Source organism: Oncorhynchus clarkii, chromosome 18, assembly GCF_045791955.1.
Source record: "Oncorhynchus clarkii lewisi isolate Uvic-CL-2024 chromosome 18, UVic_Ocla_1.0, whole genome shotgun sequence".
NCBI classification, from domain to species: Eukaryota; Metazoa; Chordata; class Actinopteri; order Salmoniformes; family Salmonidae; genus Oncorhynchus; species Oncorhynchus clarkii.
The window spans coordinates 5,995,178-6,016,756 of NC_092164.1; the positions used below are offsets into that span (position 1 = coordinate 5,995,178).

General features: G+C 45.5%; 1 protein-coding gene across 1 annotated transcript in view; it reads right to left on the minus strand.

The window, feature by feature from the left end:
• The window catches only part of LOC139372924 (kinesin heavy chain-like), a 27,107-nt gene extending 6,009 nt beyond the window's left edge, over positions 1 to 21,098 (minus strand). Inside the window, exons 1-20 of the mRNA XM_071112795.1 lie at positions 20,970 to 21,098; positions 17,474 to 17,561; positions 16,367 to 16,440; positions 15,645 to 15,749; positions 15,295 to 15,343; positions 14,886 to 14,941; positions 14,315 to 14,402; positions 10,934 to 11,058; positions 10,449 to 10,553; positions 9,825 to 9,973; positions 7,896 to 8,044; positions 5,497 to 5,678; positions 5,176 to 5,244; positions 3,202 to 3,288; positions 2,384 to 2,503; positions 1,987 to 2,133; positions 1,537 to 1,734; positions 1,218 to 1,335; positions 1,033 to 1,109; positions 783 to 892 (exon numbers count right to left, since the gene is read on the minus strand). Coding sequence (XP_070968896.1) covers positions 783 to 892; positions 1,033 to 1,109; positions 1,218 to 1,335; positions 1,537 to 1,734; positions 1,987 to 2,133; positions 2,384 to 2,503; positions 3,202 to 3,288; positions 5,176 to 5,244; positions 5,497 to 5,678; positions 7,896 to 8,044; positions 9,825 to 9,973; positions 10,449 to 10,553; positions 10,934 to 11,058; positions 14,315 to 14,402; positions 14,886 to 14,941; positions 15,295 to 15,343; positions 15,645 to 15,749; positions 16,367 to 16,440; positions 17,474 to 17,561; positions 20,970 to 21,098 — 2,225 coding nt within the window. The remainder of the gene's footprint in view (positions 1 to 782; positions 893 to 1,032; positions 1,110 to 1,217; positions 1,336 to 1,536; positions 1,735 to 1,986; positions 2,134 to 2,383; positions 2,504 to 3,201; positions 3,289 to 5,175; positions 5,245 to 5,496; positions 5,679 to 7,895; positions 8,045 to 9,824; positions 9,974 to 10,448; positions 10,554 to 10,933; positions 11,059 to 14,314; positions 14,403 to 14,885; positions 14,942 to 15,294; positions 15,344 to 15,644; positions 15,750 to 16,366; positions 16,441 to 17,473; positions 17,562 to 20,969) is intronic.
• Between the last annotated feature and the right edge of the window lie 481 nt (positions 21,099 to 21,579).

The window sequence follows — 21,579 nt, forward strand, 5'->3', positions numbered from 1 at the left end:
TAGGGGAGAGGAAGAGGAGAGGTAGGGGATAGGTAGGGGAGAGGAAGAGGAGAGGTAGGGGATAGGTAGGGGAGAGAGGTAGGGGAGAGAGGAAGAGGAGAAGAAGAGGAGAGGTAGGGGAGAGGTAGGGGAGAGGAAGAGGAGAGGTAGTGGAGAGGAAGAGGAGAGGTAGGGGAGAGGTAGGGGAGAGGAAGAGGAGAGGTAGTGGAGAGGAAGAGGAGAGGTAGGGGAGAGAGGTAGGGGAGAGGTAGGGGAGAGGAAGAGGAGAGGTAGTGGAGAGGAAGAGGAGAGGTAGGGGAGAGAGGTAGGGGAGAGGGTGAAAAGGAGGAGAGAAAATAAGTTATAGAGGCTTTATGGAGCTTTATAAGGCCTATATAGATACTTCAGATGTAATGACCTTTAATACCACCTTTCATTTAGTACTGCATTATGACAGCCTGTAAAGGATTTGTGAAGCCTTTATGAATGCCCTATGAAGCCTTTATGAATGCCCCATGAAGCCTTTATGAATGCCCCATGAAGCCTGAAGCTTTTATGAATGCCCTATGAAGCCTTTATGAATGCCCTATGAAGCCGTTATGAATGCCCTATGAAGCCGTTATGAATGCCCTATGAAGCCTTTATGAATGCCCTATGAAGCCTTTATGAATGCCCTATGAAGCCTTTATGACTGCCCTATGAAGCCTTTATGAATACCCTATGAAGCCTTTATAAATGCCCTAGCAGTTAGAAAAGTGTTGTCAAACACAGAGAGTCACCGGACGGTATATATAGCTTCTCACTCTGTGAGTTCATCCAGCGTCCTCTGTTTGACATCGATCTCGTCCCTGAGTCGGGCCAGCTGCTTCTGGTGGGCCTCTCTGTGAGCCTCCATCTGCTGTTCTAGAGTCTTCTACGGGATGGACAGGAGGGCGGATCAGAGGACACACACAGAAGACACACACACGGGTAAATCTAATCTGTTTCTCCAACAGAATAATCATCCTACTTCCAGATCCACCTTGTGGACGTCTTAAACCCAGGTTTAATCACCTTAACCTCCTCTTCACCCTCCAGTCTACTGACGTGCTCCTTCTCCGTGTCCACCACTGACACCTCGTGCATTTTCTCTGAGGAACAACAATGTGAACAACAATGTGAACAACAATGTGAAGCATGTTATAAAGGAAGCAGTGGTGTGGATAGAGGGGATGTGTAGAGGGAGTCGTGCGTCTCACCCTGAGCGTGCATCTTGGCCAGCTCCTCAGTCAGAGCGTCCTGACTCTCCTCCAGCCGTCTCTTCTTCTGTTCCATGTTCTGCATGTAGTCTGTCAGGGACTTGATCTTGGCCTGGTGCTACAGCACAACACACCAACACCGGGTCAGCGCTTTAAAACCTTCCCTGTTGTCACACCTACTGAACACAGCCCTGTTTGGCCGTTTTGTAGGACTTTAGCAGAGAGTGAAAAGATATTCAGAGACTCAACGTAGGACAATGAAAGTGCATTTCTGCATCGGCCTTTAGACGCTTCACAATGAACCTGGGCCCTCTGTTACCTGGGAGATGAGCAGCTGACAGGAAGCCAGCTCCTTCTCGTTGGCGGCCATCTTGCGTGAGGTGTCACCCTGGGAGCTTTCCAGCTGCTTGGAGCGGTTCACCAGAGACTTGACCTCTGACCTCATCTTACTGATGTAGAGACGGGTCATGGTGAACTCTTCCTCAATCACTCCACCGTTACCGTTCCCCACAGCCATCTAGACAGGAAACAGAAGACTGCATATAAAGCCTGGGGGATGAACAGTAGGATTAGAACAGTCCAGGAGGAAGATATACTGCTAGGAAACTAAAGAGCATCAACTCTGACTCATGTTGTGGAGAGGTTTTCTAGCTACACAGGTCAACGATGTTACAACCCATTAAGTTAACAGGACTGTTGTGAATGGGTCTGTTTGTATTTGGTTCGAAGTGTGTGTGTCTATGTGTATCTGCTGTGTAGGTCCCCTCACCACCTTGATGTCGCTGGTGCCCATGGTTGCTCCTATCTCACTGAGGTCTCTGAGCAGCAGGTGGAGGATCTCTGCGGCTCTCTTCTTCTGGTGTCCACTGAGCTCCTGGAGCGTGGTCAGCTCCATCTGAACTGACAACAGGACCGTCTGGGGAACACACATCAGTCACATGCCAGTTGTCCTTCACCGCATCATTAAGGACCCTCTATACGATTCTAGTACCTCATCTATCCACAGGGGAAACTTGGGAAGACTCATTAGAACATAGGTATATGGATCACTCACACATCAGGGGGTACCTCGGCAGAATAAAATGTAATGAAGGGTGCAGTAAACCCCATAATAAGCTGAACTGCTCTAGGCCCCTCTATCCCACCCATCATGCCCAGAGACCCACAGTCCTCTGCTGCAGCTCCTCCTGCAGCTGTTGGTTGGCCTGGCTCCTGTCCTCCACCTCCTGGCTCTTCTGGTCGTAGTTCACAGCCAGCTCCTCCAACGCCTGCAGCACCTCCTTCACCTAGAGCCATAAGAACATAATGATGAACATCTAGTCAAATGGCTACCCAGACTATTCACATCTCCCCCCTCCCCTCTCCACACCACTGCCACTCTCTGTTGTCATCGATACAGAGTCACTTTAATTAACTCTGTACATACTACCTCAACTAACCGGTGCCCCTGCACATTGACTGTACCGTAATACCCTGTATATAGCCTCCACATTAACTCTGTACCGTAATACCCTGTATATAGCCTCCACATTAACTCTGTACATACTACCTCAACTAACCAGTGCCCCTGCACATTGACTCTGTACCGTAATACCCTGTATATAGCCTCCACATTAACTCTGTACCGTAATACCCTGTATATAGCCTCCACATTAACTCTGTACATACTACCTCAACTAACCGGTGCCCCTGCACATTGACTGTACCGGCCTTCTCCCTGTATATATTGTTATTTTTTACTGCTCCTCTTTAATTTACTTGTTACTTTTATCTCTTATTCTTATCCGTATTTTTTGAAACTGCACTGTCGGTTAGGGGCTCGTAAGTAAACATTTCACGGTAAGATCTACACCTGCTGTATTCAGCATTTCACGGTAAGATCTACACCTGCTGTATTCGGCGCATGTGACAAATACAATTTGATTTAATGGGCTCATTTAGAATTCTGGAATAACATGGATTCCTCCAGAATATTCTCCTTCACCTCCTCCTTGGCAGCCTCGTTCTCCGTCTGCAGACGAGACAGATCCTCATGGATCTTCTCATAGTCCCTTCTCGTCGACGCCAGCAGCTGAGGAGAGACCCACACGGGGGCACACGGGGACACACACAGGGACACACATACAAACATGGACAAACACAGGGAGACACATACACAAAGGGACACACACAGAGACACAGACAGGGACACACACAGGGACACAGACAGGGACACACACAGGGAGACACACAGGGAGACACACAGGGACACACACAGGGACACACACAGGGACACACACAGGGACACAGACAGGGACACACACAGGGACACACACAGGGACACACACAGGGAGACACATAGGGACACACACAGGGACACACACAGGGACACACACAGGGAGACACACAGGGACACACACAGGGACACACACAGGGACACACACAGGGAGACACACAGGGGGACACACAGGGAGACACACAGGGACACACACAGGGACACACACAGGCAAATGCACACCATTTAACATGGTTGAATCCCCCTTAGATGTAGATCATCCATCTGAAAGCATCATCAAGACATTGGACTTTTAAGAAGAACAGTGTCTCCAGCCACATCACCATGACGAAGAAGCAAAATGCATCAGATGACTCAAAACGTCCAATATCTTGACAACTTGACTTTTTAACATTTTAACATTTTTTTATTTCCCCTTTATTTAACCAGGTAGGCAAGTTGAGAACAAGTTCTCATTTACAATTGCGACCTGGCCAAGATAAAGCAAAGCAGTTTGACACATACAACGACACAGAGTTACACATGGAGTAAAACAAACATACAGTCAATAATACAGTAGAAAGATAAGTCTATATACAATGTGAGCAAATGAGGTGAGAAGGGAGGTAAAGGCAAAAAAGGCCATGGTGGCAAAGTAAATACAATATAGCAAGTAAAACACTGGAATGGTAGATCTGCAGTGGAAGAATGTGCAAAGTAGAAATAGAAATAATGGGGTGCAAAGGAGCAAAATAAATAAATAAACACAGTAGGGGATGAGGTAGTTGTTTGGGCTAAATTATAGATGGGCTATGTACAGGTGCAGTAATCTGTGAGCTGCTCTGACAGCTGGTGCTTAAAGCTAGTGAGGGAGATAAGTGTTTCCAGTTTTAGAGATGTTTGTAGTTCGTTCCAGTCATTGGCAGCAGAGAACTGGAAGGAGAGGCGGCCAAAGGAAGAATTGGTTTTGGGGGTGACCAGAGAGATATACCTGCTGGAGCACGTGCTACAGGTGGGTGCTGCTATGGTGACCAGTGAGCTGAAATAAGGTGGGGCTTTACCTTGCAGAGACTTGTAGATAACCTGTAGCCAGTGGGTTTGGCGACGAGTATGAAGCGAGGGCCAACCAAGGTCGCAGTGGTGGGTAGTGTATGGGGCTTTGGTGACAAAACGGATGGCACTGTGATAGACTGCATCCAATTTATTGAGAAGGGTATTGGAGGCTATTTTGTAAATGACATCGCCGAAGTCGAGGATCGGTAGGATGGTCAGTTTTACAAGGGTATGTTTGGCAGCATGAGTGAAGGATGCTTTGTTGCGAAATAGGAAGCCAATTCTAGATTTAACTTTGGATTGGAGATGTTTGATATGAGTCTGGAAGGAGAGTTTACAGTCTAACCAGACACCTAGGTATTTGTAGTTGTCCACATATTCTAAGTCAGAACCGTCCAGAGTAGTGATGCTGGACGGGCGGGCAGGTGCAGGTAGCGATCGGTTGAAGAGCATGTATTTAGTTTTGCTTGTATTTAAGAGCAATTGGAGGCCACGGAAGGAGAATTGTATGGCATTGACTGCTTACATGCAAAACATTTTGGACTGACAGACTGTATCAACAGTGGACTAATGAGAAATAATACCAAAATATAGTTTTTGAGTGACATTCTCCTTTAACATGAGAAAAGAGGGTTGTTCATGATTGGTCACCTCATCCTGGTCTAACATCTGTTCCTTGAGTTTCTCAGCCAGCTGGCTCTGCTGGTTGATCTCATCATCCTGGGTGACACAAACAAAACAAGCAGCGATTTACATTTCAGTTAGAATAGAATTGGAAACATTGATTTGTCTGTAAAAAATCCAACCCCTTCCTGTTCCTGCCCAATCTAGTCTACCGTTTAATGTTGATGCATGTTTGTTATTTACACTGTGTTTTAATGTCTGTTATTCTTTATGTACGTTGAGTTTGTACCCTTCAAAATGATTTGACTCAGTTCTCTAATCTAGTCTGGTTAGATTTCCCTTGTTGACCTTGTCGTCCAGTTGTTTGTACAGATTGCTGATGTCCTCCTCGTACTTTCTCTTCTCCTCGGTGGAGACCAGAACCAGTCCGTTAGCTGGAGCCATGTTATCTATGATGGGAGTGTTGTCACACGGCTCCAGGTGCTTCTGCTCCTTAGCACTCAGCTGCTCCTCCTCAGGGACGTTCTCACCTGAGACGAGGACAAACAGATTCTCTACCTTGAACTGTGCACTCATTCACTCAATATCTACCATTGGAACACTAACTCATGTCCAACTCAGTGTGGCTCTGTCGATTTCATATGAAGGAGTTTCAATCATTTCTCTCTCTCTCTGCCCTCCCTCCCTCCCCACTCCCTCCCTCCTCAATCTCTCCCTCCCTACCCCTGCTCCCTCTCTCGCCCTCCTCCCTCTCCCTCCCTCTCTGTCTCACTCCCTCCCTCTCTCCCTCCCCCACTCTCCCCGCCATCTCCTCCTCTGCCCACCCCTCACTCCCCATCTCCCTCCCTCCCTCCCCATCTCCCTCACCATTCCTCCAGCGGTTAAGCTCCATCTCCCTCCCTCCTCCCCGCCATCTCCTCCTCTGCCCACCCCTCACTCCCCATCTCCCTCCCTCCCTCCCCATCTCCCTCACCATTCCTCCAGCGGTTAAGCTCCATCTCCCTCCCTCCTCCCCATCTCCCTCCCTCCTCCCTCACCATTCCTCCAGCGGTTAAGCTCCATCTCCCTCCCTCCCCATCTCCCTCACCATTCCTCCAGCGGTTGAGCTCCATCTCCCTCCCTCCTCCCTCACCATTCCTCCAGCGGTTAAGCTCCATCTCCCTCCCTCCTCCCTCACTGTTCCTCCAACGGTTGAGCTCCATCTCCCTCCCTCCTCCCCATCTCCCTCCCTCCTCCCTCACCGTTCCTCCAGTGGTTGGGCTCCATCTCCCTCCCTCCTCCCCATCTCCCTCCCTCCTCCCCATCTCCCTGACTCCTCTCTCCCTCCCTCCTCCCTCACTGTTCCTCCAGCAGTTGAGCTCCATCTCCCTCCTCCCTCACCATTCCTCCAGCGGTTAAGCTCCATCTCCCTCCCTCACCGTTCCTCCAGCGGTTGAGCTCCATCTCCCTCCCTCCTCCCTCACTGTTCCTCCAGCGGTTGAGCTCCATCTCCCTCCCTCCTCCCTTACTGTTCCTCCAGCGGTTGAGCTCCATCTCCCTCCCTCACCGTTCCTCCAGTGGTTGAGCTCCATCTCCCTCCCTCCTCCCTCACTGTTCCTCCAACGGTTGAGCTCCATCTCCCTCCCTCCTCCCTCACTGTTCCTCCAGCGGTTGAGCTCCATCTCCCTCCCTCACCGTTCCTCCAGTGGTTGAGCTCCATCTCCCTCCCTCCTCCCTCACTGTTCCTCCAACGGTTGAGCTCCATCTCCCTCCCCATCTCCCTCCCTCCCCATCTCCCTCCCTCCTCCCCATCTCCCTCCCTCCTCCCTCACCGTTCCTCCAGTAGTTGGGCTCCATCTCCCTCCCCATCTCCCTCCCTCCTCCCCATCTCCCTGACTCCTCTCTCCCTCCCTCCTCCCTCACTGTTCCTCCAGCAGTTGAGCTCCATCTCCCTCCTCCCTCACCGTTCCTCCAGCGGTTAAGCTCCATCTCCCTCCCTCACCGTTCCTCCAGCGGTTGAGCTCCATCTCCCTCCCTCCCTCCTCTCTCACCGTTCCTCCAGTGGTTGAGCTCCATCTCCCTCCCTCCTCCCCATCTTCCTCCCTCACCATTCCTCCAGCGGTTGAGCTCCATCTCCCTTCCTCCTCCCTCACCCTTCCTCCAGTGGTTGAGCTCCATCTCCCTCCCCATCTCCCCATCTCCCTCCCTCCCTCCTCCCTCACCGTTCCTCCAGCGGTTGAGCTCCATCTCCCTCCCTCCCCATCTCCCTCCCTCCCTCTTCATCTCCCTCCCTCCTCCCTCACCGTTCCTCCAGCGGTTGAGGTCCATCTCCCTCCCTCCTCATCTCCCTCACCGTTCCTCCAGCGGTTGAGTTCCATCTCCCTCCCTCCCCATCTCCCTCCCTCCCTCCTCATCTCCCTCCTCCCTCACCGTTCCTCCAGGGAGGGAGATGGAGCTCAACCGCTATCTCCCCATCTCCCTCCCTCCTCCCTCACCGTTCCTCCAGCGGTTGAGCTCCATCTCCCTCCCTCCCCATCTCCCTCCCTCCCTCTTCATCTCCCTCCCTCTTCCCTCACCGTTCCTCCAGCGGTTGAGGTCCATCTCCCTCCCTCCTCATCTCCCTCACCGTTCCTCCAGCGGTTGAGTTCCATCTCCCTCCCTCCCCATCTCCCTCCCTCCCTCCTCATCTCCCTCCTCCCTCACCGTTCCTCCAGGGAGGGAGATGGAGCTCAACCGCTATCTCCCCATCTCCCTCCCTCCTCCCTCACCGTTCCTCCAGCGGTTGAGTTCCATCTCCAGCCTGTGGATAACGTTCTTCAGACTCTTGTTCTTGTCTTTCTCCTTGTTGTACTTGTTCTTCCACTCCTCAGCAGTCAGCTCCAGGTTCACAGACACGGTGTTCTTGATGGTCTTGGCTCTGTGTGGAGGGTGGGACAGACACTCAGATCCCTATATCTAATCACACCCTATTCCCTATACAGCAGTGCACTACTTTGACATGGCTAATGGGCTGTAATTCATCCACTAAAGGACATTGTGGCCTCATTTACTCATCACTTTTTTCTCCAAGGAATATTTTTTTGTCAGAACAGGAACAGATGGATAAACATTGAATCAACACAACTGGAGGAGGTGATCCAATAAGAAGCAGGGAGGCATATAGCTCCATATTTCAACTGGTCTGAGATATATTGCAGGAGGTTGTCCCCTGTGAAGATGACCGGGGACTAATTAGCCCTGCTGGGTACTTTAGACCGTACAATGATGTGTAAAGTCCAACTCCTCTCAGCCTCCTATCACAGACAGCAGTGGTGGTCACATGGGTGCAGAAAGTGCAGTGGAGCGCACCACGCCACACCACGCCACACCACGCCACACCACACCACACCATGCCGCACCACACCGCACCATGCCGCACCACACCATGCCACACCACGCCACACCATGCCACACCACACCATGCCACACCACACCATGCCACACCGCACCACGCCACACCACACAACGCCACACCACACCACACCATGCCACACCACAGCACATCGCTCTGTAGCCCTACTGTTCTACCTCTATCTAACTCCTCTCCTAAGCCTGGCAGGGCGGCAGAGACAGAATGTTCTGGATGTCCCCTGTGTCCTCTAGCAGGGCAGCACAGACAGAATGTTCTGGATGTCCCCTGTATCCTCTGGCAAGGTAGCAGAGACATAATGTTCTGGATGTCCCCTGTGTCCTCTGGCATGGTAGCAGAGACAGAATGTTCTGGATGTCCCCTGTGTCCTCTAGCAGGGCAGCAGAGACAGAATGTGCTGGAAGTCCCCTGTGTCCTCTAGCAGGGCAGCAGAGATAGAATGTGCTGGAAGTTCATTGTGTCCTCTAACACAAAGAGCAGCCTAGGCTAACTCCCACTGTTGCTACTGTTGCTGTCCAGCCAGGAGGCAGGATAAAACCCTACAGATCAGGATTTAGGGGAGTGGATGGATGTAACACTTAGCTAAAGGTCAGAGAGATGAACAATGTCTTCATCATCTGGATAAAGATTTAGAGAAGAGGCTTGTTATGCAACCACTCAGTCAGCACTGAATAGGAGGGAAGATACTGGGAATCACAAGCTCTACTCATCATCAACAGTCACTATCCGTCTCCTGGTGGATTAAGGACGGCCCATCTGCCATGGGAAACCTTTCATTGTTCACATAAAATAGGGGAACTGGGTATGGTGCAGTGGATCTCTCAGCTCACCTCTGTCCCAACAGGGTAGACTTATACTAACAGTCTGCCACTAGACCAGGTAAACTGTAGAGGGGTGCTGACCCACCTCTGTCCCAACAGGGTAGACTTATGCTAACAGTCTGCCACTAGACCAGGTAAACTGTAGAGAGGTGCTGACCCACCTCTGTCCCAACAGGGTAGACTTATGCTAACAGTCTGCCACTAGACCAGGTAAACTGTAGAGGGGTGCTGACCCACCTCTGTCCCAACAGGGTAGACTTATGCTAACAGTCTGCCACTAGACAAGGTAAACTGTAGAGAGGTGCTGACCCACCTCTGTCCCAACAGGGAGACTTATGCTAACAGTCTGTCACTAGACCAGGTAAACTGTAGAGAGGTGCTGACCCACCTCTGTCCGAACATGAGGGTAGACTTATACTAACAGTCTGCCACTAGACCAGGTAAACTGTAGAGAGGTGCTGACCCACCTCTGTCCGAACATGAGGGTAGACTTGGTCTCACACTCGTTGTAGATGGAGGGAGATGCACAGATGATGATGGTGGTCCTACAGTTCCCCCCTAGAGAGTCCTGCAGGATACGGGTCATCTTGCTGTCCCTGTACGGGACGTGGGTTTTCTGAAAACAAACAACACAGCCTCATAGATAACCAGTCAGCCATCAGGGCCTTTCAACAAACAGTCTCATAGATAACCAGTCAGTCTCATAGATAACCAGTCAGTCTCATAGATAACCAGTCAGTCTCATAGATAACCAGTCAGTCTCATAGATAACCAGTCAGCCATCAGGGCCCTTCAGCAGACAGTCTCATAGATAACCAGTCAGTCTCATAGATAACCAGTCAGTCTCATAGATAACCAGTCAGCCATCAAGGCCTTTCAACAGACAGCCACATAGATAACCAGTCAGCCATCAGGGCCAGATCAGAGGAAAAACATGACCTTACTGCTGACACACAACTTTTTTCAGCAAAAGCACATTTTGGTTTATTGTTTTTACACAGTTTCAATGTCACATAAGCAAAGTATTCAGTAATCCCTGCTGATGTCCCTATATTAAAGAGAGAAGGGTAAGATATATAGAGAGAACTCACTGTCCCCTCAGCCAGAGCAGAGATGACATTCCCCAGAGCAGAGAGGGACTTATTGATATTTTTAGCTTCGTCCAACACGGCTCCTTCAGCACCTGTCTTACTGACCTTAAAGAGACAAACAGAGAGAGAAACCACTGTCAGCAGGGGAGAGAGGACACACAATTCAGCAGCATCTTCTAACTGACAGGTCTGGAGTTATAACACCTTATAAAACAGTTATAACAGTCATAACACAATTAGTTTGTTGGGAGTCTGTCTTCATGAGTCAGCAGGCGGGAGAGGACATAGGATGCTTTAGCATCTTACACCTGACTGACAAGCTGGGAGTTATAACACCTTATAACACAATAATAGCACAGTTGTAGTTATAACACAGATATGCAGTTCTAACAAGAGCTATAACACAGTTATGACAAGTTATAAACAGTTCTAACACAAGTTATGGTGGTTTGTTGGGGTCTGCCTTTACCATCATACTGATTTACCTTCTCACTCCCAGCCAGATCCACCAGGTATAACTTCCCTGACAGTTTCTTCTCTGTTTCCACATTCTCTTGTTTGATGTTGATCAGGAAGATGCTGTGGCTTCTGGAACTGTGCTCATTCATGTCTATGAACAGGACAAAATACATATATATTATAGAAGAAGTATATATTATAGAAGTATATATTATAGAAGAAGTATATATTATAGAAGAAGTATATATTATAGAAGAAGTATATATTATAGAAGAAGTATATATTATAGAAGAAGTATATATTATAGAAGTATATATTATAGAAGTATATATTATAGAAGAAGTATATATTATAGAAGAAGTATATATTATAGAAGAAGTATATATTATAGAAGTATATATTATAGAAGAAGTATATATTATAGAAGAAGTATATATTATAGAAGAAGTATATATTATAGAAGAAGTATATATTATAGAAGTATATATTATAGAAGTATATATTATAGAAGAAGTATATATTATAGAAGAAGTATATATTATAGAAGTATATATTATAGAAGAAGTATATATTATAGAAGAAGTATATATTATAGAAGAAGTATATATTATAGAAGTATATATTATAGAAGAAGTATATATTATAGAAGAAGTATATATTATAGAAGAAGTATATATTATAGAAGAAGTATATATTATAGAAGAAGTATATATTATAGAAGAAGTATATCTAATAGAAGTATATCTAATAGAATAAGTATATCTTATAGAAGTATATCTTATCAAATAAGTAAGTCTAATTGAAGTATATATATTATAGAAAAAGTATATCTTATAGAAGAAGTATATATTATAGAAGAAGTTTATCTTATAGAAGAAGTATATCTTACAAAAGAGGTATATATTATTGAAGAAGTATATATTATGGAAGTATATCTAATAGAAGTATATCTTATAGAAGTATATCTTATAGAAGTATATCTTATCAAATAAGTATGTCTAATTGAAGTATATCTTATAGAAGAAGTATATCTTATAGAAGAAGTATATATTATTGAAGAAGTATATATTATTGAAGAAGTATATATTATAGTAGAAGTATATATTATAGAAGTATATCTAATAGAAGAAGTATATCTAAGAAGAAGTATATCTTATTGAAGAAGTGTATATTATAAAATAAGTATATATTATAGAAGAAGTATATATTTTAGAAGAAGTATATATTATAGAAGCATATCTAATAGAAGAAGTATATCTAAGAAGAAGTATATCTTATTGAAGAAGTGTATATTATAAAATAAGTATATATTATAGAAGAAGTATATATTTTAGAAGAAGTATATATTATAGAAGTATATCTTATCAAATAAGTATGTCTAATTGAAGTATATATTATAGAAGAAGTATATATTATAGAAGTATATATTATAGAAGAAGTATATATTATAGAAGAAGTATATATTATAGAAGAAGTATATATTATAGAAAAAGTATATCTTATAGAATAAGTATATATTTTAGAAGAAGTATATATTATAGAAGAAGTATATTTATAGAAAAAGTATATCTTATAGAATAAGTATATATTTTAGAAGAGGTACAGTGCCTTGCGAAAGTATTCGGCCCCCTTGAACTTTGCGACCTTTTGCCACATTTCAGGCTTCAAACATAAAGATATAAAACTGTATTTTTTTGTGAAGAATCAACAAGTGGGACACAATCATGAAGTGGAACGACAATTATTGGATATTTCAAACTTTTTTAACAAATCAAAAACTGAAAAATTGGGCGTGCAAAATTATTCAGCCCCTTTACTTTCATTGCAGCAAACTCTCTCCAGAAGTTCAGTGAGGATCTCTGAATGATCCAATGTTGACCTAAATGACTAATGATGACAAATACAATCCACCTGTGTGTAATCAAGTCTCCGTATAAATGCACCTGCACTGTGATAGTCTCAGAGGTCCGTTAAAAGCGCAGAGAGCATCATGAAGAACAAGGAACACACCAGGCAAGTCCGAGATACTGTTGTGAAGAAGTTTAAAGCCGGATTTGGATACAAAAAGATTTCCCAAGCTTTAAACATCCCAAGGAGCACTGTGGAAGCGATAATATTGAAATGGAAGGAGTATCAGACCACTGCAAATCTACCAAGACCTGGCCGTCCCTCTAAACTTTCAGCTCATACAAGGAGAAGACTGATCAGAGATGCAGCCAAGAGGCCCATGATCACTCTGGATGAACTGAAGAGATCTACAGCTGAGGTGGGAGACTCTGTCCATAGGACAACAATCAGTCGTATATTGCACAAATCTGGCCTTTATGGAAGAGTGGCAAGAAGAAAGCCATTTCTTAAAGATATCCATAAAAAGTGTCGTTTAAAGTTTGCCACAAGCCACCTGGGAGACACACCAAACATGTGGAAGAAAGTGCTCTGGTCAGATGAAGCCAAAATTGAACTTTTTGGCAACAATGCAAAATGTTATGTTTGGCATAAAAGCAACACAGCTCATCACTCTGAACACACCATCCCCACTGTCAAACATGGTGGTGGCAGCATCATGGTTTGGGCCTGCTTTTCTTCAGCAGGGACAGGGAAGATGGTTAAAATTGATGGGAAGATGGATGGAGCCAAATACAGGACCATTCTGGAAGAAAACCTGATGGAGTCTGCAAAAGACCTGAGACTGGGACGGAGATTTGTCTTCCAACAAGACAATGATCCAAAACATAAAGCAAAATGTACAATGGAATGGTTCAAAAATAAACATATCCAGGTGTTAGAATGGCCAAGTCAAAGTCCAGACCTGAATCCAATCGAGAATCTGTGGAAAGAACTGAAAACTGCTGTTCACAAATGCTCTCCATCCAACCTCACTGAGCTCAAGCTATTTTGCAAGGAGGAATGGGAAAAAATTTCAGTCTCTCGATGTGCAAAACTGATAGAGACATACCCCAAGCGACTTACAGCTGTAATCGCAGCAAAAGGTGGCGCTACAAAGTATTAACTTAAGAGGGCTGAATAATTTTGCACGCCCAATTTTTCAGTTTTTGATTTGTTAAAAAAGTTTGAAATATCCAATAAATGTCGTTCCACTTCATGATTGTGTCCCACTTGTTGTTGATTCTTCACAAAAAAATACAGTTTTATATCTTTATGTTTGAAGCCTGAAATGTGGCAAAAGTTCGCAAAGTTCAAGGGGGCCGAATACTTTCGCAAGGCACTGTATATATTATAGAAGTAGTATATATTATAGTAGCAATGATACACCCTTCTAGGGAAAGTTTCCTGGCCTCTGTGCATCTGCTTGCAGGCCGGGATACTGTTAAACACGTTGACAACTGTTGATCTAAGAAGGGCTTCATAAATAAATGTGATTGATTGATAGAAGAGACACAACATACTTGTCACAGCCACGTGCCGGTTGGCCTTTCCCTCATCGATGACATCCATGACTTCCTCTGGACTGGACACAAAGCGCTCTGTACAACCCTGGGACAGGATCACATCACAGCTTTAACAGGTTGGTGCCTTTTATGATTTCTATAACATTTTGTTATTTTAACAATTAACTAGGCAAGTCAGTTAAGAACAAATTATTATTTAAAATGACAGCCTAACCCGGCCAAACCCTTCCCTAACCCGGACGACGCTGGGCCAATTGTGCGCCGCCCTATGGGACTCCCGACCACGGACGGTTGTGATACAGCCCGGGATCAAACCCGAGTCTGTAGTGACGCCTGTAGTGACGCCTCTAGCACTGCGATGCAGTGCCTTAGACCGCTGCGCCACTCAGGGGGCAGCCTTATAATAAGACATTACATAGGCTGAAACATGCTTATGACAAGAAATAAAGCATTATACACCTGCAGAATGTGTTACCTAACCATCTGTCCTGCTCACCTTGACATGTGTTACCTAACCATCTGTCCTGCTCACCTTGACATGTGTTACCTAACCATCTGTCCTGCTCACCTTGACATAGGGAACTCTGTTCTTGTCCTCATGCACAGCCAGGTTGGTCTTCGACACTGGAAAAGAGAGAAACGAGTCATTAGGAAAGGAAGGGGGACAGCTAGTCAGTTGTACAGCTGAATGCATTCAACTGAAATGTGTCTGAATCAGAGAGGTGCGGGGGGGGGGGGGGCTGCCTTAATCGACATCCATGTCATCGGCACCCGGAGAGCAGTTGCTGTCTTGTTCTGCCTTGTTCAAGAGTAGAACGCCAGATTTTTCCACCTTGCCGCCTCGGGGATTTGAACCAGTGACCTTTCGGTTACTGGCTCAACGCTCTTAACCACTAGGCTACCCCATTATGACCTGTCTAAAATGATCTCTTCAAAAGACTTCTCTTTGAAGTCCATCCAACACGAGTTCTTCTTACCATCTAGTAAGTCTCGGATCTTGTCCAGGTAGATCTCAAAATACGAGACCTGCACAAGAAAACAGGAATCAATACAGGGTACATTTTGATGACCATAGAAATGGTAGGAGGCCGTCTGCGCTCCTTAAAGGTCCAAAATTTGGTCCCAAAAAATAGGTATCAAAATGAGAATACTGGAAGGGATGGAGACTGACACACTGTTTAACCTCTGGATTTATTCACTTTAAAAAAAAAAAAACATTTTGATGACCAGACATCTTGTTGATATGGATTTGATACTTGTAGAATGACTTTGTCTTTTTTATTGGGCCCTGAGGGAATAAATAAAGTTGAATTTAACAATTGAATACCTTGATGTGGAACTCGAGGTTCTCGTCCATGGAGTAGATGTGATCGAAGATGTCGTGAGCGATGCGTGGGATGATGCCCATCAGCTGGGGGTCGTGGAGCTTGCCCTGCGATGAGGAACAATACATTACATCACACTCAATACTGATTATTATCACTAAATAGTCTGGGGTCCGGGGAACATCCCGTATAGGCAACCTGTTCTATATACACTGAATATCTACAGCGGTTCTATGTAATAGACATCTATACCCCCAAGAAGCAGCTGTTCTATATGCTGTTCTCTATCTACTGCTGGCTTTAGCTGATCCTTGCTGTTCAGGGATGAAGAAACAACGGCCACTTTAAAAAGCCATTAACTGCTCGAGGATAAACGCAACCTATAGCGTTGGTGGTCCAGTTCTGTAAATCACCCACACTACAGAACCATAATCTCACCCTAAATCAATTCAGTCTCAGAGAGTAATGAAATTACGCAATGTATGTCTGCCACCCTAACTGATCTGATGTGTTTTACTGCTCTTAGAAAGGCTGGACTGACTTCCAGTGAAACATCATGTCAGAAGGCTCTCTGCTGAACTGTCTGAGAATAATCCGTTCAGTCGTCTTGGTACCGTGTTCTCAGGGCGTACTGTACCTACAACATACAGGCTGCCTTTAGATCATATATTCCCTGTCTCTGTTCATTTAGGCAGGTGCCATTACTACAGAGAATCAGGCTGACCTCCATGGTGTGGGTCTTCCCCGAGGAGGTCTGTCCATAGGCAAAGATGGTTCCATTGTATCCTCCAAGGACGTCTGTGTGAATACAATACAATACAGTTCAACTTCATTTGTCCAGAAATGTGTATTTTTGCTGTCTGGTGTTTTTTAACCAACCCGCCGGACACCACACATACACAAGGAATGTGGATCAGTCATATTAACACTTATTCTACAAGGGGAAGGACTCACCAGCTGGGGTTAGCATCCTTCAACAATCTGTCTGGGGTTAGCCTACCTTCAACAATCTGTCTGGGGTTAGCCTACCTTCAACAATCTGTCTGGGGTTAGCCTACCTTCAACAATCTGTCTGGGGTTAGCCAACCTTCAACAATCTGTCTGGGGTTAGCATCCTTCAACAATCTGTCTGGGGTTAGCCTACCTTCAACAATCTGTCTGGGGTTAGCATCCTTCAACAATCTGTCTGGGGTTAGCATCCTTCAACAATCTGTATGGGGTTAGCCTACCTTCAACAATCTGTCTGGGGTTAGCCTACCTTCAACAATCTGTCTGGGGTTAGCATCCTTCAACAATCTGTCTGGGGTTAGCATCCTTCAACAATCTGTCTGGGGTTAGCATCCTTCAACAATCTGTCTGGGGTTAGCATCCTTCAACAATCTGTCTGGGGTTAGCATCCTTCAACAATCTGTCTGGGGTTAGTCTACCTTCAACAATCTGTCTGGGGTTAGCCTACCTTCAACAATCTGTCTGGGGTTAGCATCCTTCAACAATCTGTCTGGGGTTAGCCTACCTTCAACAATCTGTCTGGGGTTAGCATCCTTCAACAATCTGTCCGGGGTTAGTCTACCTTCAACAATTTTTCTGGGGTTAGCCTACTTTCAACAATCTGTTTGGGGTTAACCTATCTTCAACAATCTGTTTGGGGTTAACCTACCTTCAACAATCTGTTTGGGGTTAACCTACCTTCAACAACCTGTTTGGGGTTAACCTACCTTCAACAACCTGTTTGGGGTTAACCTACCTTCAACAATCTGTTTGGGGTTAACCTACCTTCAACAATCTGTTTGGGGTTAACCTACCTTCTACAACCTGTTTGGGGTTAACCTACCTTTAACAATCTGTTTGGCACAGGCATCGTAGACCTGCTCCTGGGCTGTATTGGGAGGCAGGACGCGGTCAAAGACATACGGTTTACCCTGTCCAGAACAGACAAAATGCACAGTGATTACAGAGCTCTATGGGAAAGAGGTAATGGGTAAACACCACCTCATACTTTATTCTCTCTAACACTATGTTAATGGTAATCAATCATCAATAGCAGAGTTTGTGAATGGTAATAAATATTCAATAGCAGAGCTTGTGAATGGTAATCAATCATCAAAACCAGAGCTTGTGAATGGTAATCAATCATCAATAGCAGAGCTTGTGAATGGTAATCAATCATCAATAGCAGAGCTGGTGAATGGTAATCAATCATCAAAACCAGAGCTTGTGAATGGTAATCAATCATCAATACCAGAGCTGGTGAATGATAATTAATAATCAATAGCAGAGCTTGTGAATGATAATTAATAATCAATAGCAGAGCTTGTGAGACAATTACAATAGAGCTACAAGCAGCAGGTTTAATCAACACGATCCAGCCTGGTCTATGGGGACGGACACAACACAAGACAACCAGCCTGTCAGCAGCTGAGCTGTCTGTCTGTAGACTACAGGAGAATGAGGAGATGTCTGTACCAGCTGAGCTATCTGTCTGTAGACTACAGGAGAATGAGGAGATGTCTGTACCAGCTGAGCTGTCTGTCTGTAGACTACAGGAGAATGAGGAGACGTCTGTACCAACTGAGCTATCTGTCTGTAGACTACAGGAGAATGAGGAGATGTCTGTAACAGCTGAGCTGTCTGTCTGTAGACTACAGGAGAATGGGGAGATGTCTGTAACAGCTGAGCTATATGCAGGCTGCAGGAGAATGAGGAGATGTCTGTAACAGCTAGCAGGCCTACTGCTTTAAACAGAGGCTTCTGTTCTTTCTCTGGAACTAAAGTGATTGATGTGAGATCTCATAGGCCTTCATAATACACAACTGCATTAGGCCTCAATTTCATATTATATTAGGTAAATATGTGGTATACAGTGTACTTCCTTAACACAATGTTTCATTATGATGGCAGGCAACCTTATGCATAATACATGAACACTGAACGGGTGTTGAGCAAGGGGAGGAGCTTAATGACGAGATACTGTTTACAGACAGACAAGCTATTGTGATGAGAACTCTGTAGGCCTTCTGTATAGAAGACATTTTAATAAGATGCTGCCCGTGAGCATGCAAAATAAGACCTTTAGCTCTTATCTAGATGTTTTGCAAGAATCTGTCGACACTTGCTCGTTGAGCGTCTTATTCCAAATTCATGGGCATTAATATGGAATTGTTCCACCCTTTACTGCTGTAACAGCCTCTCCACTCTTCTGGGAAGGCTTTCCACTAGATGTTGGAACATTACTGCTGTAACAGCCTCTCCACTCTTCTGGGAAGGCTTTCCACTAGATGTTGGAACATTACTGCTGTAACAGCCTCTCCACTCTTCTGGGAAGGCTTTCCACTAGATGTTGGAACATTACTGCTATAACAGCCTCTCCACTCTTCTGGGAAGGCTTTCCACTAGATGTTGGAACATTACTGCTGTAACAGCCTCTCCACTCTTCTGGGAAGGTTTTCCACTAGATGTTGGAACATTACTGCTGTAACAGCCTCTCCACGCTTCTGGGAAGGCTTTCCACTAGATGTCGGAACATTGCGGCGGGGATTTGCTTTTATTCAGCCACAAGAGCATTAGTGAGGTCGGGTACTGATGTTGGGTGAATAGGACTGGCTCGCAGTCAGCGTTTCAATTCATCCCAAAGGTGTTTGACGGGGTTGAGGTCAGGGCACTGTGCAAGCCAGTCAAGTTCTTCGACACCATCTCGACAAACCATTTCTCTATCGACCTTGCACGGTGGCATTGTCTTGCTGAAACAGGAAAGGGCCTTCCCCAAACTGTTGCCACAAAGTTGGAAGCAAATGATCATCTAGAAGGTCATTGTATGCTGTAGCGTTAAGATTTTCCTTCAATGGAACTAAGGGGCCTAGTCCGATGCATGAAAAACAGCCCCAGGCCATAATTCCTCCTCCACCAAACTTTACAGTTGGCACTATGCATTCGGGCAGGTAGTGTTCTCCTGGCATCCGCCAAACCCAGATTTGTCAGTCGTGCTGCCAGATGGTGAAGCGTGATTCATCACCCCAGAGAACGCATTTCCACTGCTCCAGAGTCCAATGGCGGCGAGCACCACTCCAGCCGAGGCATGGCATTGCAGATGTTGATCTTAGGCTTGTGTGCGGCTGCTCGCTTCAGCGGTTCCGTTCTGATAGCTTGTGTGGCCTACCACTTCGCGGCTGAGCTGCTGTTGCTCATAGATGTTTCCACTTCACCATAAAAGCACTTACAGTTGACTGGGGCAGCTCCACTAGGGAAGACATTTGACCAACTGACTTGTCGGAAAGGTGGCATCCTATGATGGTGCCACATTCAAAGTCACTGAGCTCTTCAGTAAGGCCATACTACTGCCAATGTTTGTCTTTGGAGATTGCACGGCTATGTGTTCGATTTTATACACCTGTCAGCAACAGGTGCGGCTGAAATAGCTGAATCCATTATTTGGAAGGGATGTCCACATACATTTGCATATATAGTGTATCTTGATTAGGCAGGTGATGGGCACACACAGCGTAAGGCTGGAGAAGTGTATATGACTCCCTTGTCACTAGCTGAAAACCTGAACTTGAAGAATCATTCAAGCCAAGCCAGTCATCCAACTACTGTACTGTAATCCATTGACATCAATTTAACAGGCTTGCCACTTTTAAAATGGTAACATTAAATAAATCCTATTAGATCCAATCCAATCAACACGTTCAAAGGTATAGGCTGCGTGTGCTTTGTAGTTAGTAGAATGAGAGGAAATGCCTTATATGGTGTTTATTTCCCTATTATGAGTGCTTCCATTCACCACAGGTGACAGAGAAGGACAGTATGTTAGCCACCTGGAATCTGCCACCTCAGCAGAGTGAATACCGCATAACAGCAGTGTCAAAGCACAATCTGTCTCTTTGGCAACAGCCCCGGGTCCCTGTCTCTCTCTGGCAACAGCCTCGGGTCCCTGTCTCTCTCTGACAATGGCCCAGGTCCTGTCTGACAACAATTCCCAATACTCCATCTCTCAGGCCATCAGCTGCCGCTGGAGATAGCTACAGCGCAACACAATCAAAACATGTAGGCTACCAACAAATCCTCTGCAGGGGGTCACAAACATTTTTTGGAATGTTTGTGGAAGTTGCAACAAACATTTTTTTTAAACAAAAACCCATAGGCTACAATCCAATGTGCTGCGTGTAAAGATTGTCAATACATTGGGCGCTCTCTATTGCAAATGCTCACTGCATTGCACATTGCCTCTGCGCGTTTTGCTAGTGTTTGAGTCGTCTAGTTGTGGCAACAATAGACCTACACAAGCAACGTTATATACAGCAGATACATGAACTATTAGATACAGCACTTACAGTTATAACCACGGTGTCGTCTTCTTTGAATTTGGGGATGTATTTGTCTCCTCTTGTTATTTCGGATTCATTTAGTGGCCTGAATCGGCACATTACTTTCACGCCGTATTCGGCTGCAGCATCCGCCATGGTTGCGTTCTATCCAGGCAAGAAGATATCCAGAGCAACTTTGATCCGCGGATGGTTTTTATCTGTTGAATGATTGTAAGTAAACCAACTAGTCCTTCACTCAAAGTGCCTCTATTTCTCTACGCCACGGGCATTTAGTTGAGACAGAGAAATCAACTGCAATCGTCCATTCCGATCAGAACGCAAAATATTGGTCCGGAGACAGTCTTGGAAGAAAAAATTATAAAAATCCTACAAAAATATAATTTACAAAGGGATAGGTAAAGCCTATCCTTCAGAAGAGACGAGTGCCGCGGAGTTGAGAAACCCCCGCATCGTACTGCACGTTGCTCTGCGCTCTTCTCTTCCACACTGCATCAGCATCAGTACCACTCCCCTTCCTCCTCCCCCCTCCCTCTGGGCTGGAGCCAAGCATCTCGCTGTTCGATATAACCGCTAGAGGTCAGTGTTTAACTCTAAAGGAAATGAATCGTTTCAAATT